The following is a 17209-nucleotide window of genomic DNA, read 5'->3' as shown; positions in this document are numbered from 1 at the left end:
AGTACAAATCATTCATTCTCACTTAGTTGTTGGCCAGACGAACCACGTTACGATTGCGTTCCGGATTATGAGAACAGCCATCAACATGTTTCCAATACCGGCAGCAATCACTGCACAATACCGAAAGACCACACAACTGAGGTACTCGACCCATGTCCGAAAAAACTCCTGCACCGACCAGCACCCCGGGAATTTTCAATTTTCCCCGAGATTGGCTGGGCAACACCACCGTGAATTTTTCTCGATATCTCATCGTAGAACAATTCAATTTACCTCGATTTCGGGGGCCTTCCACCCGAGGATTTTCCACGATGCCTGTCGATTTTTGCATTTCGTAAATCTGAGTCGCCTCCCTGTTCGAACGAGGCATCGCCCGCCGCAATCCGACGATTTTGCATTTTCGTCAATTTTCACGACCGAGGCGTCAATTTTCCTCGATTTCTGTACCGCCTTCCTGCCGACGCTTTTCCGCAAAATCTCGTGTTCCCGTCGTCGTAGCGTGAAAATTCTTGCATTTCGTGAATCTGGGTCGTCTCCCCGTTCAAACGATGCATCGCCCGCCAAAATCTGACGATTTCTCATTTTTGCCAATTTTTACGACCCGGGGGTCGTGCAAATTTTCAATTTTCCTCCATTTCTGCACCGCCTTCCTTCCGACGATTTTCCGCGATACTTCATGTTTCCGTCGTCGTAGCGAGAAAATTCTTGCATTTCGTGAATCTGGGTCGTCTTCCTTTCGAACGAAAATCCGACGATTTCGCATTTTTCCCAACTTTTGCGACCCGGGGGTCGTGGAAATTTTCAATTTTCCTCGATTTCTGCAACGCCTTCCTGCCGACGATTTTCCGCGATATCTCGTGTTCCCGTCGTAGTATCGTGAAAATTCTTGCATTTCGTCAATCTGGGTCGCATCCCCCTTGGAATGAAGCATCGCCCGCCGCAATCTTAGGATTTTGCTTTTTTGCCAGTTTTCGCGGCGCGGGGGCCTGAGAATTTTTTCAATTTTGCACGATGTCTGCTGGGCCCCCTTATCGCCAATTTTCCGCTATTTTTCGTATTACCGTTGTCGCAGCTTAAGGATTCTTGTATTTCATAAATGTGATTGGCCTCCCGTTCGATAGGTGTCACAGACCGAATTTAGTGCGTCTTTTGCCAAGGTTACCGCCATGTTTATTGCATCCACCGTAGAGTGGGCGTGTCTGTTATTCATGTCTCTCATCTTTCCCAGTGTATCCAGCAAGCGGATCGGATGATATGATTATGGATCTGTTGGTGTTTTTTTTTTTGTGCGTACACGGAGGTGGAAAATCTTAGAAAGACACGTCCGCCGCAGTTCCGCCGCCCGAACGCGGAACTACAGCGGGCGCGTGTGGGATTCACACCCACTAAAAACCACCCCGGTCTCTCCAGCCCCAGCCCCGCGGGACCACCATTGAGGTATTACTTCGCGGGGTAGGTTTGCTCTTAGGCACTCATCCTTCTCCTATTTGCAGCTTTCCTCCTTCTTTGTTCCTTCAGCAACTCCTCCTGCATTTGGATGATTGCGGAGCCAACCGCAAGCCACTTCTCCTCGGACTCCAGCATCTCAGTAACCAAGCTCTCCGGGATCCCGCTCCTGCCCAGTACCTGGTTTAAGCTTCTTCTCTCCATCGCAAATCGTGGGCAGTGAAACGTCACATGCTCTGGATCCTCCGGTATTCCATCGCATCTAGGACAGTTCGGAGAATCATCCAACCCAAAGCGGTGAAGATACTGCCTGTAGCAACCACCGTGCCTCGTGAGGAACTGGGTAATGTGGTAGTTGGTCTCCCCATGTTTTCGCTCAAGCCACACCCCAATGTTGGGAATGAGCCTGTGCGTCCACCGACCTTTTGTAGACTCGTCCCATCTGCGTTGCCAGAGATCAAGCGACTCTGACCTTGCCGCATTTCTACGCTGTGCATGCCCCTCCATATGTCTTGCATTGTACAGGACACTCATTTCTTTGGCCAGAATGTCAACCGGGATCACGCCTGCCACCACCAATACTGCCTCATCCAATGTGATTCTAAAAGCACTGCAAACCCTCAAAGCCATGCGCCGGTAAACCGAGTTCACCTGCTTCCGTCTCTGAAGGTTTGGAAGCGCCTCTGCCCACACAGGCGACGAGTAGAGCAGGATAGAACGCACCACTCCGGCTAGCACCAACCTCCGGCAATGTTTCGGCCCACCAATATTTGGCAACATTTTTGCAAGTGCCGTGGTGGCATGCATACTCTTGGTGTTGCCTAAAACTCAATTTGGTGTCAATTATTACCCCCAGGTATTTGATAGCCGGCTTTGATACGACCGTATGTCCACCGACCTCCACTTTTACAGTGTCATTTTTCCTGCGTTTCGTTATTAAGACCGCTTCCGTTTTCGCGTCCGCCAAGGTCAGCCCGGCCTTTTCTAGCCAGGACTTTACCGCTCTCACGGTTTCTGTTGCGTAAACCTCCACATCTTCTGGGTGTTTTGCTGCAACAACGACAGCTAGGTCATCAGCAAAGCCGACAATCGTAGTCCCCTCTGGGAAGGGAAGAGCAAGCACCCCATTATACGTGATATTCCACAACAGGGGACCAAGTACCGATCCCTGTGGTACCCCGGCTGTGACAATGTACTCTTTGGGGCCCTCATCCGTCCCGTACCAGAGAGTCCTCTCTGAGAGGTAGTTTTCCACCGAATTCGCTAAGTATCCGGGGACACCTATGTCAGCCAACGCCCGTTTAATTCTATTCCAGTTGGCCGAGTTGAATGCGTTTTTGACATCCAACGCCACCACGGCACAGCAGCCGCCAGAAATCAGTGCACCTTTTGCCAGATTTACCACCATGCCAATTGCGTCCACCGTAGAGTGGGCGCGTCGGAAACCAAACTGACGTTCCGACAAACCATTGCTGGCTTCGACGATGGGCAGGAGTCTATTGTAGATGACTCTCTCCATCATCTTCCCCATTGTATCCAACAGGCAGATAGGACGATAAGACGCTGGGTTTCCAGGTGGTTTGCCAGGCTTCGGAAGTAACACCAACTTTTGCTTTTTCCACTGGGCAGGGAATATTCCTTCTTTTAGGCACGCCTCGAAGGTGTTGGCGAAAAGTTTGGGCCTAGTCTTCACTGCCAGTTTCAAAGCTCGGTCGGGGATGCCATCCAAACCTGGGACCTTCTTGTCACCGAACCTACCACATATTTCCCGCAGCTCCTCCACAGTTACGGGCGGTATTATGCCGTCATTTAGCTGGACAAAAATTTGCCTTCCCCTACTTTCGTGGCGAGGGGACAGAGTGGTAACAATGTGTTTCAGGAGGCGCGGACAGGTCACTTGGGGTGATTTCCGCAGCCTTTTCATCACCACTCTGTAAGCCTCGCCCCAAGGGTTTATGTCGGCATGGTCGCACAGCTGTTTGAAGCAGTTTTTTTTTGCTCCTCCGAATGGCTTCCTTTAGGCGGCCACGCAATTGCTTGTGTGCCTCCTCTCGACCGTCGCCACCGGGTTTTCCCCTGAGCCTCTGGCAAAGCCTCCTTGCCCGAAAACATGCGGCTCGCAAACTTGCGATTTCGTTGTTCCACCAGTAGTTGAGTTGCCTACTGGGGAGCAATTGCCTTCTGGGCATAGTAGCATCGCATGCTTCCGTCACCCATCGAGTGATCTGGGTGGCTTTCTCTCCAGCCGTACCATTCAACGATATGTCGGATTTGAGCACCGCGGAAAACGTGTCCCCCTCGAAAGCTTTCACTATCCAGCCAAGCATACCACCCGGCATTCTGCGAGAACTCTTTTTCGAGCTCGATCCGAACTTGATCTCTATGCAGATTGCCTGGTGGTCGCTGTGAGTATAGTCCTCAGCGATTCTACTGGCTAAAGGATCTGTTGGTGTAGCGCTTGGTGAAGTATAGCATCTGTATAGTGAATTGCTTTCACCTTCGCTTCGTCAGAGCCTTCCTCCGGGGTCTCCATTATTTCCTGCAAGATTTGTTCTCTGCAAGTCCATAGTGCTGCTTTGTACCATTGATCTTTGACTCTTCGGCAAATGACACCATGATTTCCATATGGGCAACTCAATATTTTTACATCGATACGTTTCTTGTTAGTGGTTTTTACGAGAGTATATCCTACACCGTCTGGCAATGGATAAGGTTAACTTTACGTTTAACTTGTATCATCGTGATCTGCAATGTGCGTTGAAGGTTCTCCTGTATTCCGGGCATCTGCTGCTGTCTGCAGTGTGCGAAAGGTCTACACATTGCTTCCCTTTGCACTGCGGCTAATTTGGATCCGCTTCACAGTCCTTACTGAGATGTGCTTTCACTTCACATCTCTTACATTACCTCGGCCAGACCGAATCCAAGGCATCTAAAGTACTGTTTCATTGCCACCCACTCTCTAAAAGGGCACATTATCCAGCCTATTCTTACTCTCGCTACTGCTAACAATTTGAGTGCTGCCACTCATGATGTACTTAAAATGTGTGTCCCCTCTCCTAAGGACTTTTCGATTTGACTGAAGGATTTGTCCACGGTTGTATCCCTGAATCTTTTGAACTTCAATATAAAGTCTGATCTCTTGGGCCGTCTGATGTGGCTAATATTATTTGCTAAGTTTTGTGTATGCTTTCACTCTTCTAACAATATCAGCGCCTAACTCTTCAGCTCGTTTGGAAATGCAAGTAACCTGCGATCGTACCCTCCTCCCATCTCTCTTTTTCCGAGAGTTTTGCGAAATGGACTTCGGCACTAAGCCGTGATGTGTGGAAAGCATTGCGATATTACTCGGTGATTTTTTGTGATATTCTATAATGTGATATCACATCGGTACTGACACCACTTATCACTTAGAAATATATTCAGTCCTTATTGATTTGCCTGGTATTGTGTGCCGTTTTCCCGAGCCAAAACCAACCAAGAGAACAGGGAATCATATCACTAACAAATTCGCAAGGGTTAGTCGCTGTAATACATTGGACGATACTATGTGATGTGATAGCATATCAGCATAGATATAACAAAACACTACTTATCACAAGAGTAACATCACTATTACTTCTCTACTGGGTAGTGATGGCGTGATGTTAAGTGATGCTTGGATCACACTCGGCGATAATGATGTGATATTACACTTTAAAGTGATATCATTTTTATGATATCACTTACTCATCTCTATAGCGTCCACAACTCTCCAAAGAAACAAAATCGATTAATAGAACTCGATTTTAATACAACTGTTGCCGACTTATAGCACTTGCAATGACTTCAAACTGAGTTTTTATTATGCTAGGATTTCGTGTGATGGCGGGCAATATCCTCCATTCTGTCGTTATCCATGCCAAAGTCGCGTCCTAAAATTCCATAAACTAAAAACTCGGGCACTGTTGCGGTCGACTCAAGCGTGAAACTTTTGTGGCGGTGTCTGAAAAAAATAAACTGAATTATCCGCGAGTATGTTTGCCTGATATTTTTACGCACCGTGGATCTCCTGACACATCAATCTCACTAAGAGTGAAATTCGAGACATCAAATGGTGAAAGTCTTGTAGGCACAATATTTGGTATCACCATCACTTCTTCATATTGATCCGAATGAATTTTGGTTGTAATTTTGATATGTTCGAATTCGATCCTTTGGACTTCGTTGTCCAGATGAAATCTTCCTCCGCAAGTATCTGTGGTTTCTCCGGTGCATGCTATAATGGCGCAAGTTATTTCGCCTACATTTCGTTTTTCTATGTAAAGTTTCTTGGTGTAATTCACGGTTAGCATGTAGTTATATGATGAAGCTCCCTCAGGAACTGGAAGGTACTTTCTCTTAACCTCAACGGTGCAGCATAATTTATTATTATCGACGCATATAGTTTCCTGCGGCTCTACGATAGGATAGATAACAGAATTTTGATGTTCCCAGCTTTCGTTTACATACAATCTGAGAAGATCTGCCGGTGAACTTTCCTTTCTAATCTGAGGTTGTTCGAGTTCGACATCTGTTCTGATATTCTTGGGTACTTTTGCAACAAACAGTTCTCGAATTGGATATGGTTTTGTTAAAGTGGCTTGAATCCGTTTGCGACCCAAGTAGATTCCTGAACCAGTTGTTCCCGTTTGAGGCGCATTCGCACCAGAGACCATGAAATTTACATTGTTACTGTACGCCCAACCCTGATGTATGGTTTCAGCTATGAAGAAAGGGAGGCCCGCGTACCAATATGTTGGATAAAGGATATTGGTGATATTTTCTTGTTGAACTAATCTGTTGGGGAGAAGGGAAATGTAATGTTATACACTTCTGGTATCTATTTTCGAAAAAGCAACAGCACGGCAAATTGGTTCAAACTTGGTTAATAGTTGGAAAAAATGGGTACCATGAACGCATACCACCAAAGATCCGCCATCAAGTGGAGGAGGATTGAGAAGTCCTTCACTTCAAAATGATACTCGACACAAATGGTTAAAAAGATGGGGGACGCCTGCTGAACCAATAGCATTAGCTTTGTGACGAAATCCTATCTCCACTCCATACGGTAATCACTAGGAGTTTTTCTTAACACAAAATTGCAAATAAAGAAGGATAAGGGTAAGTCTCCCGCACCTAGAAACAAGACAAATTGTTCCTTCAGATTAGGCGTTTCAGTAGGGCTGACAATCCTTTCCGGAAAAAAACCTTATTCCGAATCCACAGAAGGACCCTTGATTTGAAATCAACGCGGCAAAGAAAAAGGAAAACTGATTTCTGCGCTCTTTGAACTCTCACCTGCTGTACTGAAAAGAAGCTGCTAGCAGATAGCTTATCCCACACTCTGACTGATGTCAATGCATTTCAATAAAGGCGTTGGATTGGGACTAGCTCATAAAGAAGAACGAGTATGCCAACGATAATGGGCTGTGGATTATCCAGGTAGCAATGTCGCACGAAATGATTGTTGAGAGTGTGTCGGTGGGAGAAGATCCATATGTAAACGTGGGTCTCTTCAGACGGAACCACTTTCAACCAAATTCCGCCGCCACTTCTGAGCTCAAAAGAATGCCAAAATATAGACTAGGGTTACTATCTTGTTTCATGGTATTCTGGGCTCGAAAGTTAACGCCATCGCGAATCCTCTCTGACAATCGAGTGAGACTAAGCACTTAAACATTTACAAGAGGAAAAAGATGCCGCAATAACCGTGATCTCAGATGCCCTCGAAATTAAGCATTGACAACTGATCCCCAGAACTACCAGAGGAAGGTTATCATTGAGATAGCCACACGGCTCAGACCTAAAAAAGTTGAAATGATAGATGCATACTCAGGAAAACAAAGCTCCAAGTACACAAAAGCGACATCAAACTGGGACCCTAACACAAACTTCTGAAAAATTCAAAACTACACCTTTGAAAAGAGAGTGCTGAGAAGAATAATAGGAACTAGATGGGAGAGCGACCAATGGCGAATCAGATGAAACCATGCGTTGTAACAAATATTGGACGACCTTGAAGCCTCCAAATCAACAAAACTTCGGAAATTGTAATGGGTTGACCAGGTTCACTCAGGGCACCTAAAAAAGTATTCCAAAGAAGATCAGAAGGACGAAGACCGGTAGAAATACCCCGAAAGCGCTGAGCAGATTCTGTTGATGAAGACAGCGCATCACTACTTGGATTTGGAAATAGGAGGGAACGATTAATGGAGAGGAGAGACATCTTCAAGGCCAAATTCCGAAATGAGCTATAGAGCCTCAATGGCGACAAGGATGAGCTTAAGGGGGGTTTCAGATAAATTTCTAAGATATGGTAATATATCATCATTAACTTTATTTGTCCAGATATCGGAATTTCACCAGATATCGGAATTGAATGTACTTTGTGGCCTAGACCATTGTGATTTTTTCAGATTTTTCTGTTGGATAAGATCTAAGAACGAGACTTTTCTCACTTATATTTTGAGCCTTAACTCCCCCATGTTTTATCCAATGCTAAAGTTAGCATAAGTTTGGGAAAGTACTAACTGAGACCTCTCATTTTATATCTGATATGACCATATTTTCTGAAAAAAATTATACATCCCCCTTTCCCATGTATAGCGTGACCCTAAAATCAATAGAAAATGGGCGTTATTATATGTAAAGGGGTTTCCAGACCACACGTTGTCACAAATTTCGTGAAAATAGTTCAACCATTTCCGAGTAAATTTAGTGTGACAGAAAGACGCACAGACGGATCGACAGGCAGACAGACCTGTACGGAGTCGCCAGATCTCTCATCAGACCGAAAGACACACAGACATCCCTTCGTGCCAATAAGGGAATATTTGCCGGATGGGAATGAATATGCACTAGTACGCATTTGGAGGTGTTCATGGGCATATTGATGTGCAGTTACGGTACAAAGACTGGGAACCCCAGTCCCGGCAGCTTTGGAAGCGACCTCCTGGTAATCAATATCCCTCGACTGCTATGCTTCTGTGGTGAATAGTTTGACCACCGTAGGGTCTAATAGTACAAGCAGCTTAGACGAGGAGGCGTTTACATCGAGCAGGTGGGTTCCAGCAGCCGTAGTAGCACCAACGCATCCGAGCATAAGACGTCAGAAGGGGCTCTTCAGGATCGAGAGTCGAATCTGTTCAGAAGAAACTCAACGATTATGAGATCTCCTCCAATATCCAAGGTGGAAAAATACCTGGGCCGGAGGCACTCCGTATACATCTCGAAATGGGCGGAAACAAGAATATAGGTTACCTTGAAAAAAAGCTCCTGAAGAGTCAACTTCCATTTTGCTTGTAACAAAAATTGTTGAACGTTTTGCAGCAAGCAGTCGAGCATATGTATGGTGGGAGTCACCAGGGTTCTATACAAGAAGATGCAAAGAAATCGAAGAAGAGTCCTAAAATTACTTCATCGACAGTAACGCAACCAACAGAGGTGACACCCAATCGTAAGGAAGGTTCGGGAAAAGGAAGACCAACACCCAGTAGGTCTCCAAAACAGAAAGGCATATCGTCTACTTTGAGGAAAGAGCCTGAAACCTCGGTAAGTAGAAACTGATGTACAATCAAAAAGTAGATTACGGTTAAACTGAGGTTGAGCGAAAAAAGCCTAAAAGGAAGAAAAAGAGAATAAGGATCCGCCCCGAGGCGATCATCATTTCAAGCAGCTGACCCTGATGTCCAAAACTTGGAAGGAAATGTATGCAGGATCCGGAGGAATCAAAAAGGGATCTCGTTCTGGAGCTCAAAATGTCCGAAGAGGACAAAGCCTAAGGATTCCGCAGCCAAATCAAAACTTTACTTGGGGAAAGTGCGACCGTGCGTGCTGAAAAGCATGAGATTACTATAAAGTGCAGGAACCTAGACGACGTCTATTCTAAGGCAAAAATCCGCACTGCCTTACAAGAGAAGTTCAAGCTGGAAAACTTCCTGGAAGCATCTATTGTAAGCCTCACAAAAGTATATGGAGGCACAACATGGCGACTATCTGGCTACCAGTAGAGGCAGCGCGCAAGCTGCTGAGGTTCGTATTGGAAGAGTAGTCTGTCACCTAAAAGAGCAAATCTTGCGGATATATGGCGACGGCAGGCCGTGCGGTTGAGCGGCCTGACTGATGCAGACGGTATGGAGAAAAGGGTCAGATTACCCAGGAATGTGGCAAGGATCCTAAATGCATATTTTGCGCTGAAAAAGGAAAGCCTGGTCAACAGGCGTATTGCCAGAAGCAGCAAGTCAGTAAGTTCGAAAAAGCGCTAAGCGCCGTTGGAAAATTAGGTCGATATACGATACGATACGATAAATTAGGTCGCTCTCGCATACCACCCATAAATCGGAAGTGCAAATGGCTATAATAAGCAACCTCTACAGAAAACTTAACAGAAATGCATGGGTAGCCGATTCCACATGTGGGGCGACTTTATGGTTATGCGGGGGCTAAGTCATACAGCTGTCCGGATGGCTCAAGTGGTTAGAGCGCTGGGCTGTCGTAGCGGAAGGTCGCGGTTCAAATCTCGCTGGGGGCAGAGGAATTTGTTATCGTGATTGGATGTCGGACACCAGTCGACTCAGCTGTGAATGAGTACCTGAGTCAAATCAGGGTAATAATCTCGGGCGAGCGCAATGCTGGCCACATTGCCTCCCACAGTGTACTGTGGTGTACCGTTACGGTCTTGAATGAAGTGCTCTAACACACTTCAAGGCCCTGATCCAATATGGATTGTTGCGCCAACGATTATTATTATTAAGTCATACAGAAATGTATAAGGCATCCCACAAGTGGATTCTTATGGCCTCTTCCAAGCCTGATGTTAGCTGAATTCGAGGACATATTGAACAAATTCAGTGACTTCAAAGGATGGGCCACATAAAGGGGAAGTTCACTGACGATGGCGACGTTATCTCTTCAAGGATTTCGCACAGTTAGACATCTTTTGGCTAAAGACGGCCAGGTTAATATTTAAGAAAGATAGAAAGGAAGGTCCGGTTCGGTTGCGGATCTAAGTTTTGTTTGTCCTTCACTAGCCCGCGATATGTCCTCGAACGTCAGTGAACACAACCCCACAGTAATTATCAGGTTTGTTGAAGAACAAGTCAAGCGACTGGAGACCCGCTCGTTAAAGAATGAGGAGAAAGTCAGGTTGCTCTGCGAAAGCAATTAACTCGCAAACATTTATACGATGCCTAGCACACCTTCGGAGAGAGCCTTCAATATCAGGGAGTGCATCGCGACAGCATACAACTCATGGATGCGTAGACGTTATACTTTCCCCAGTAGAAAGCATAACTGCTGATGGTGCCTAGTTAGTATAGTTTAGTTGCACAGATTCTTCATTGAAAAGAACTTACCGAGATGTCTTTATCTGAGATGTGAGGAGGCCAGGAAACTGCATACGAAGTGCAGGGCCGTCTCTTCGTCTCCGGCACATTGGCTGCATGCAGCCCCAACCCCAATCTTTGCCTTATGATAGTTTAAGGAGTAGTGTCCCCTTGAAAGCCCTACTAAGCTATTCATGTCCCACTTCTTAACGGACAACAAAAATGCTGCTCTAGCGGCCCCGGGTTCTTTCAAAAGGATTTTCGACTTCCTGCAAGAGTTCAAATTTCTCCACGGCTGCGTGAATCCTTGCAATTTCACCCTTCAGAGTAAACTTGACGGTGATTGACCGGATACCAAAAGTTTGTTCTAGTCCCACCATTTTCGATCCGGAACCTATGATAATCCCGATCCTCTTGCGTTGATGTGGGAAGTTCTCCAACATACTGTGTGGTGGGCGATGTAGGTCACGTCAATCACATCCTGCTATTACCATCTTGCCTCTAATGTCGTAGGGGAAATATGCAGAGAACCACAGAATCTCCCTGTTGACTTTTTATGGTTATTTTGGTCGTTGTGGTGTCGCCCCTACATATGTCGTTAACCAAATTAACCTAGAAGTCTATTGAGATCATCATACAGGAACGGGGTCTATCCCTTCCATTGGCATACGGCAGGTCAGCATATCGGAAGTTTAATCCCCTGAGAGTGTCTACAAGGGAGTCCGAAGAAACTTGAAGCTAGTTATAGCGCCAGCAACTGGGACTACTTCATGAAACTCTGCAAAAAGGCGGCTATAAACCCATTTAAAGGTGAGACGCCTTCGCAAACTACATGTTCCGTCCTCCTACTGCTGCACACTACCATACCCCAAGACCACTTGGTGCAGAACAGTGGAGGAAGAGTGTAGGCATCTCATGAAGTGGTGGGGGAATTAAAGCGCACAAGTAGATGTTTAGCGGTTGTTGTTGGTTGTTGTGATAGTAAGGAAGTTCCGTGCGAATCCTGGTTGCTAAAATAGAAAGGTTCACAGGAAACTAGGAAAATCATTCGCTGAAACCAATTAGAAGTAGATATGAAGCTTTGGAAATCAGTCCTTGGAATCGTAGAATCTATTTTTCGTCCGTTTCTAAGAAGAGGACATTCATTCAGATATATGAGCGTTATGACCGCATCGCGTATGTGCCTATGATCGCATGAACGCGTATATAAATTTACATTCAATACTTACACTCTCGCAGGATATTTAAACATTATGTCGAAACAAATAAAATGTCCAAATTTGACACCAAAATCCGTTTCGAAGATGGGCAACGGTTGATCGACAACATCATCCATCTCAGGCTCAATATAAAGGTTCACTTTACGATATCTGGATATTATACGCCCCTTTCTATCGAAAACTACGTTAGTATTGTAGAGACTATAGCCGTCATGGTGAACATTATATGGAGGTTTACACGCAACCGAGTCCGCTGTGCAAGGTACTTTTTCAACCACGTTGACCAGAACATAAATCTGATTGTCTTTGGCAGCCTGAGAGAGTTTCGCTAAAATCTATGAAAGAAAATTATTAAAAAAACAAAAATCTAAACTAAAGAGTGAAATTGCCTAAGTGTAAAGTGTAAATTGTTTAAGGTCTAGTACCTTACAAATGTCAACGATCGTTTTTGATTGTTTTTTGCATTTTTTAACTCCTCTTAAAATCAAGCCAAAGTGGAACGACATACGCCGAGGGCTGCGTTGCCAATGGGGAACTTGATCTTTAGCATGCAAACTCTGAATACCTTGGGCACCTTCACTTTCAGATAAGACTCCTAGTGGCCGGGTTAGCCAGAATAGACGTTCTTCCCGGGCTACACACAGGACCAAGACATGGACCCAACTAACAAAAGTAAAAATAATAAACGGGAGAAGAAGAGGTAGGAATGCCAGGCGCATCATCGGAGGACGAGATGCTGGTATTCAGCCAGGAAATAGTTCAATCGGTGCCAGCCGTTGCGCCGCTGGGCTAAAACCAACCACAGGGACCTCCGGGAGAGAGGCGGCAGACGGACTATTGGTTTCCAGCTTGAAATCCATTGTCGTCAACCTACGTGTATCGAGTACCAGCCATAGTACTCCTAACCCGAAAATGCTGATATGGGGTAACCCCTCAAAAACGAAGACAAGAATGTCGGTCACGGAAACCGGCTAGGAAACGGAGATGCACTGAAGTCGTGCTCAGTAGCCAGTACCAGAAAGTCATGCATATTCTCAGCAAGATTATTAAGAATAAAGAGGCCCGTACTGACGATGACCGGAAGGAAAAGGGCCTCGCTAAATACCAGGTGATTGTTGAGGAATATTACAGCAAACGCCTGGATCCATCCCCTGCTTTATTTCTCTCAGGTGGTCAGTGAGTTATAGCTTGCGAGGACCAGTTCTCGGGGATTTTCTCGGTTCGTGCGTCGCTGAGATCAGTGACGCCTGGGAGAGCGTAAAGCTCAAAGTTATCCCCTACGACGAGATTCCCAGGAGACTGGTCACTCGGATCTGGTTGCCGAACATCCGATGGATAAGCTCATGTAGAAGGAACCCTAGACGAACAGACAACATTTTCTGCTGCGGAGGGTGCCTGGAAGTACTGGAAAGGGTAGATTATAAAGTGCGATTAAGAGTTAGCAACGCAGAGATAAAAGTGTTTGACGTCGCCAACGAGCTGTTAGAGGAGATTAGAATCGACGGTCTGACGGGGACTAACGAAGCCCTCACACAAGCCAATCATGCTCAGGGTAAGGCAATACAATTCGGCGCCGGCTTGATGCCCTGGAGGACGCGACTACTATTTGCTCTTGTTATAGACACTGTCCCACAGACTACTAGATGCAGGTGATGTTTTCTTAATGTCTACCAACAAAACTGATCTCTTCGTATTGTATTGTATCGCGGTTAAATTCAACAGACATTTTTCCATAAGACCATGAACTTCTGAGGCCAGCTTTTTTCATAGTAGACTGCCTCTTTTGCCGGTCGCATATTTTTCTCAAGCTGGGGCCGATAAATGAAAGAAGGACATACCGTGCAAAACAACCCAAAGTATCATGGAGACAAAAACAGTAGTTTCCTGTTTAAAATTAACTCACATATTCCTTCCTTGTAATAAGGAAACCGGACTGCCTTTTGGACAAGGAAGAGAAAGGTAGTTCTGGCGAGAGTCAAATCTGCCAAATCCAAAACCCTAAAACTGGCCATAATTACGTAGGAATGTAAAGATCGGGTAAACCACCTGCAGGAAATGGAGAAATGAGTTCCAAGTGCTAGGCCTATATAGACATTGCCGAGGTACCTAAATAGCGCAACAGGAGCGACTTATGTTACAAATTTGACGAGCCTGGGTATGACACAAAAACTTGCACAGAAAGCTATGTCAGCTAAAGAACTAATGGAATAAATGGTACGGAAGAGAACAGCGGACTTCTTACCCCTCGGTGAACAGTATTGAGATATCAAACTCCTCATTATGTCATTCAAATAAATCTGGTAATGCTACCATCTGGGTTCCAAATATTATAAATTTATAAGCATGGGAACACAGCGGGGAAGATGGTTTCAGCCGTGGGTGTGAGGGAATAACTTTTTCAACGTTTCCTTTACACTGAACGCGCTTATGCCTGCTTTTCGGAAGAATGTCGAGTATTGGAGGGCGAGATCGAACATACGATAGGCAGAGTCTTAGGTGGAGGAGACTCTGGTGCCAAAGCTCTTGAGTGTGGAAGGACTCAACTAGACTCCCGCGCAGCGTGAGTCTTAGAGAAGGCTACCCGGGCAGGAAGGACTCATTATCTTAAATATCGGTCTCATTTTGACATTGCGACGACTCGGTTAAGAGGGTGCTATCCTAAATTTGGCTTTTACTACAGAACTTGTAATGTTTATAATGGTACCACGAAGGGTATTGAATGATGGCAAATTTACGAATCAGCACTGCAATTCCTTTGAACTGATGAAAGACTCTTTTGAACGTCCTCAAGTCAAGCGAATATCTATTAGATAGAAGGGGGGAAATTGGTGTCGGTAAATTTTCAAAACCTACCCGGAAAGGGTTTCATTGGAAGCAAGTAAGATAGAAATCGTAGAGGCACCTTTCCGGTCCTCTCTGTGTCAACGCCAACTACGAGAACAAAAAAGCGCCATGACGCCAGGGTATCTCCAACCAAATGCTGAAGCTTGCATTTGGGCAAAAGCTGGACTTGCCACTCAGCGCGTTCAAGGCATGTTTGACAGGGATTATTTTTATTTTCATCTTTTCCCTCACAAAAGCATCAAGCCTGATGAAAAAACCCTTATACGCTGTCAGTGCGCCGCCCTCTCAATATGTTTAATACAGTGGATAGTCAAGAAGCTCATCAAGCCAAGGGTGATAAAATTCGTACGGTGAGAGTTTTCGCTAAAACATCATGGTTTCAAACCACGGTGATCCACGATTAATGTGATTGGGGAAGTGAGCCACCAAGTGATCAGCCGAGCTGGGGCGCACAACGAGTGGTGTTCTTTGTAACACTGATAGGGTGCGTGTTCTATTTCGCCAGGTGTACCAGGTGTTTTGCGAATATTGGATACCTACTTAAAGGACCCTGCTTTACTCAACGGGACCCACGAAAGAAACCAGAGGTTGAATACCACATCGCGAGCGTCTCAGAGATCGATAGGCTGCCGCCAGAATGTTTGCATTTGGCTGACGAATGATCAATGTCGGAGGCTCCGCATCCGGAACGCAACTTAGTCCGTTCTTTTCAATAGTTCTGAAGTATAAACTCGTGACTACACCTAGTCCAGACTCAAAGGCAGGGAATTTTGCGAGTAGTATTCGTCAACCGCACCAATTTTAGTATAACAGGAATAATTACCATCGTTCTTCACGCTGCGGAGCGCAGATCTATGTACCTCAGAAAAGCTGAGGACGATAAGGAAGTGGTCGCATATGAGGAGAGACCTTGTACTCCAACTGCATAGTATCAATTGTAGGTGACTTAATCGGGGTAGGTACACCTTGCTTTAGGCGGAGGCACAGGGAGATTGACTATTACATGACCCATTGTCCCAGTTTTTACCTGCATAAAATAGGGAAATCATGGTCATACTTATTACAAAGGAATGGTCGAGGATGCCTAACATACTTTCTTCTTCTGCAGGAGATGGGATCTCTATCACTAACGCTTCTTTATCACAGGGAATTAGGCACTTCCAAACGCTTTAATTGTAGCCATGTTGCAGAGGTTGCAGAGTGAGGGCATATGGTGTCTGTCAGCACATTGTACTCAAGGCATTCCTAGGACGAAAAAGATGGAGGTGTATAGAAGAGACGGTACGGATTATGTGTTACTAATTTGAATAGACCTAATCCGATGGAATATGCCAAATGATCTAAGGCCTCAGGTCTCAGAACAGGAGTCTGGTACCTTGGGTGTTAAAGCATTATTCAATGGTGCAGGTGCCAAAAGAATATGACTTACCCATGAATATTTATCCTTATGCTTGTATGGGGCAATCTTGAGCTTTGGATCTGGAGTAACTACTGCATTGTCGATCAATTCATCTCGAGTGTCGAGGAAGTCATAGTTGAGTGTTCCTTCCGGAAACACTAAAACATCAACATTCTAAAAATGGAGGAAAAGTCTATTAGAATTTCAAAAATTCCATTTTGAAGTTCAGGATTCAATTACTTTTCTTTTAGCGAGTTCTATGAAGCGGATATATTCATTAAGGTTCAGATCCACGGAATCCCGCAACGATGTGTTGGAAAGTAAATAATGATACTCCAAGACACCAGCAGTGTAAAAATCACTTTCATTGGATGGGCGTGCCTATAGTAAGAAAAAATCACTTCTATCTTAAAAAAATAACTGACGGTTTCGTCCAGAGCAGAGGCAACTCATCAGACGCTGCCTCACCTCTGCCCTGGGAGCAGCGTGACCGAATTATTATCTTAGTTTTTCCCAACCAAGGTATATATTTACTTGAATATTTCGAGCACCTAGAATCACCAAAGCAAAAAGGACAGCGGTAAGCACTTTTATTACTTCCATATCGCACCAGAGAGATTACAAAGGTGTAGTGCACCTTTCGGAATTTAATAAGGTACTGAAATCAAAAGTCTCTCTCAAAAAGGTTGTTTCCAGCAATATGTGACGAATTGGGAACACAAAACTGCTACGGTTGGCCGGCGCGGCGGTTTTAGGATTGTTGGCGGAAAATGCTGCATTACCTTTTCATTCCTTATCATCGCACTTCGGTGAAGCGAAGAAATTTTATAGCATTTCATCTTAAAGATAACTTCGACGTATATTCTAAGCCATATACAGTTCAAATTAAAATTTAAAATATTCCACTTCACTTCATTACCTTCCAAACATTTTTCTATATTTTTAATTTTTTCTTTAAT

The 17209-nt window shown here is 45.0% G+C and overlaps 1 protein-coding gene across 1 annotated transcript; it reads right to left on the bottom strand.

Moving 5' to 3' along the window:
• Positions 1-5250: 5250 nt before the first annotated feature.
• LOC119647639 (vanin-like protein 1) lies at positions 5251-16853 on the bottom strand. Its single transcript, XM_038048701.1, has 6 exons — positions 16785-16853; positions 16491-16631; positions 16281-16424; positions 12017-12342; positions 5485-6261; positions 5251-5428 (listed from the first exon to the last, which is right to left on the bottom strand). Exons 1-6 carry the CDS (start codon positions 16851-16853, stop codon positions 5293-5295), a joined length of 1593 nt encoding a protein of 530 aa, XP_037904629.1. The 3' UTR covers positions 5251-5292.
• Positions 16854-17209: the final 356 nt, after the last annotated feature.

The sequence above is a fragment of the Hermetia illucens genome, chromosome 2 (genome assembly GCF_905115235.1).
Source record: "Hermetia illucens chromosome 2, iHerIll2.2.curated.20191125, whole genome shotgun sequence".
Lineage (NCBI taxonomy): Eukaryota > Metazoa > Arthropoda > Insecta > Diptera > Stratiomyidae > Hermetia > Hermetia illucens.
The sequence above is the reverse complement of the archived record's forward strand: the minus strand, read 5'-3'. Positions and strand labels throughout refer to the sequence as shown.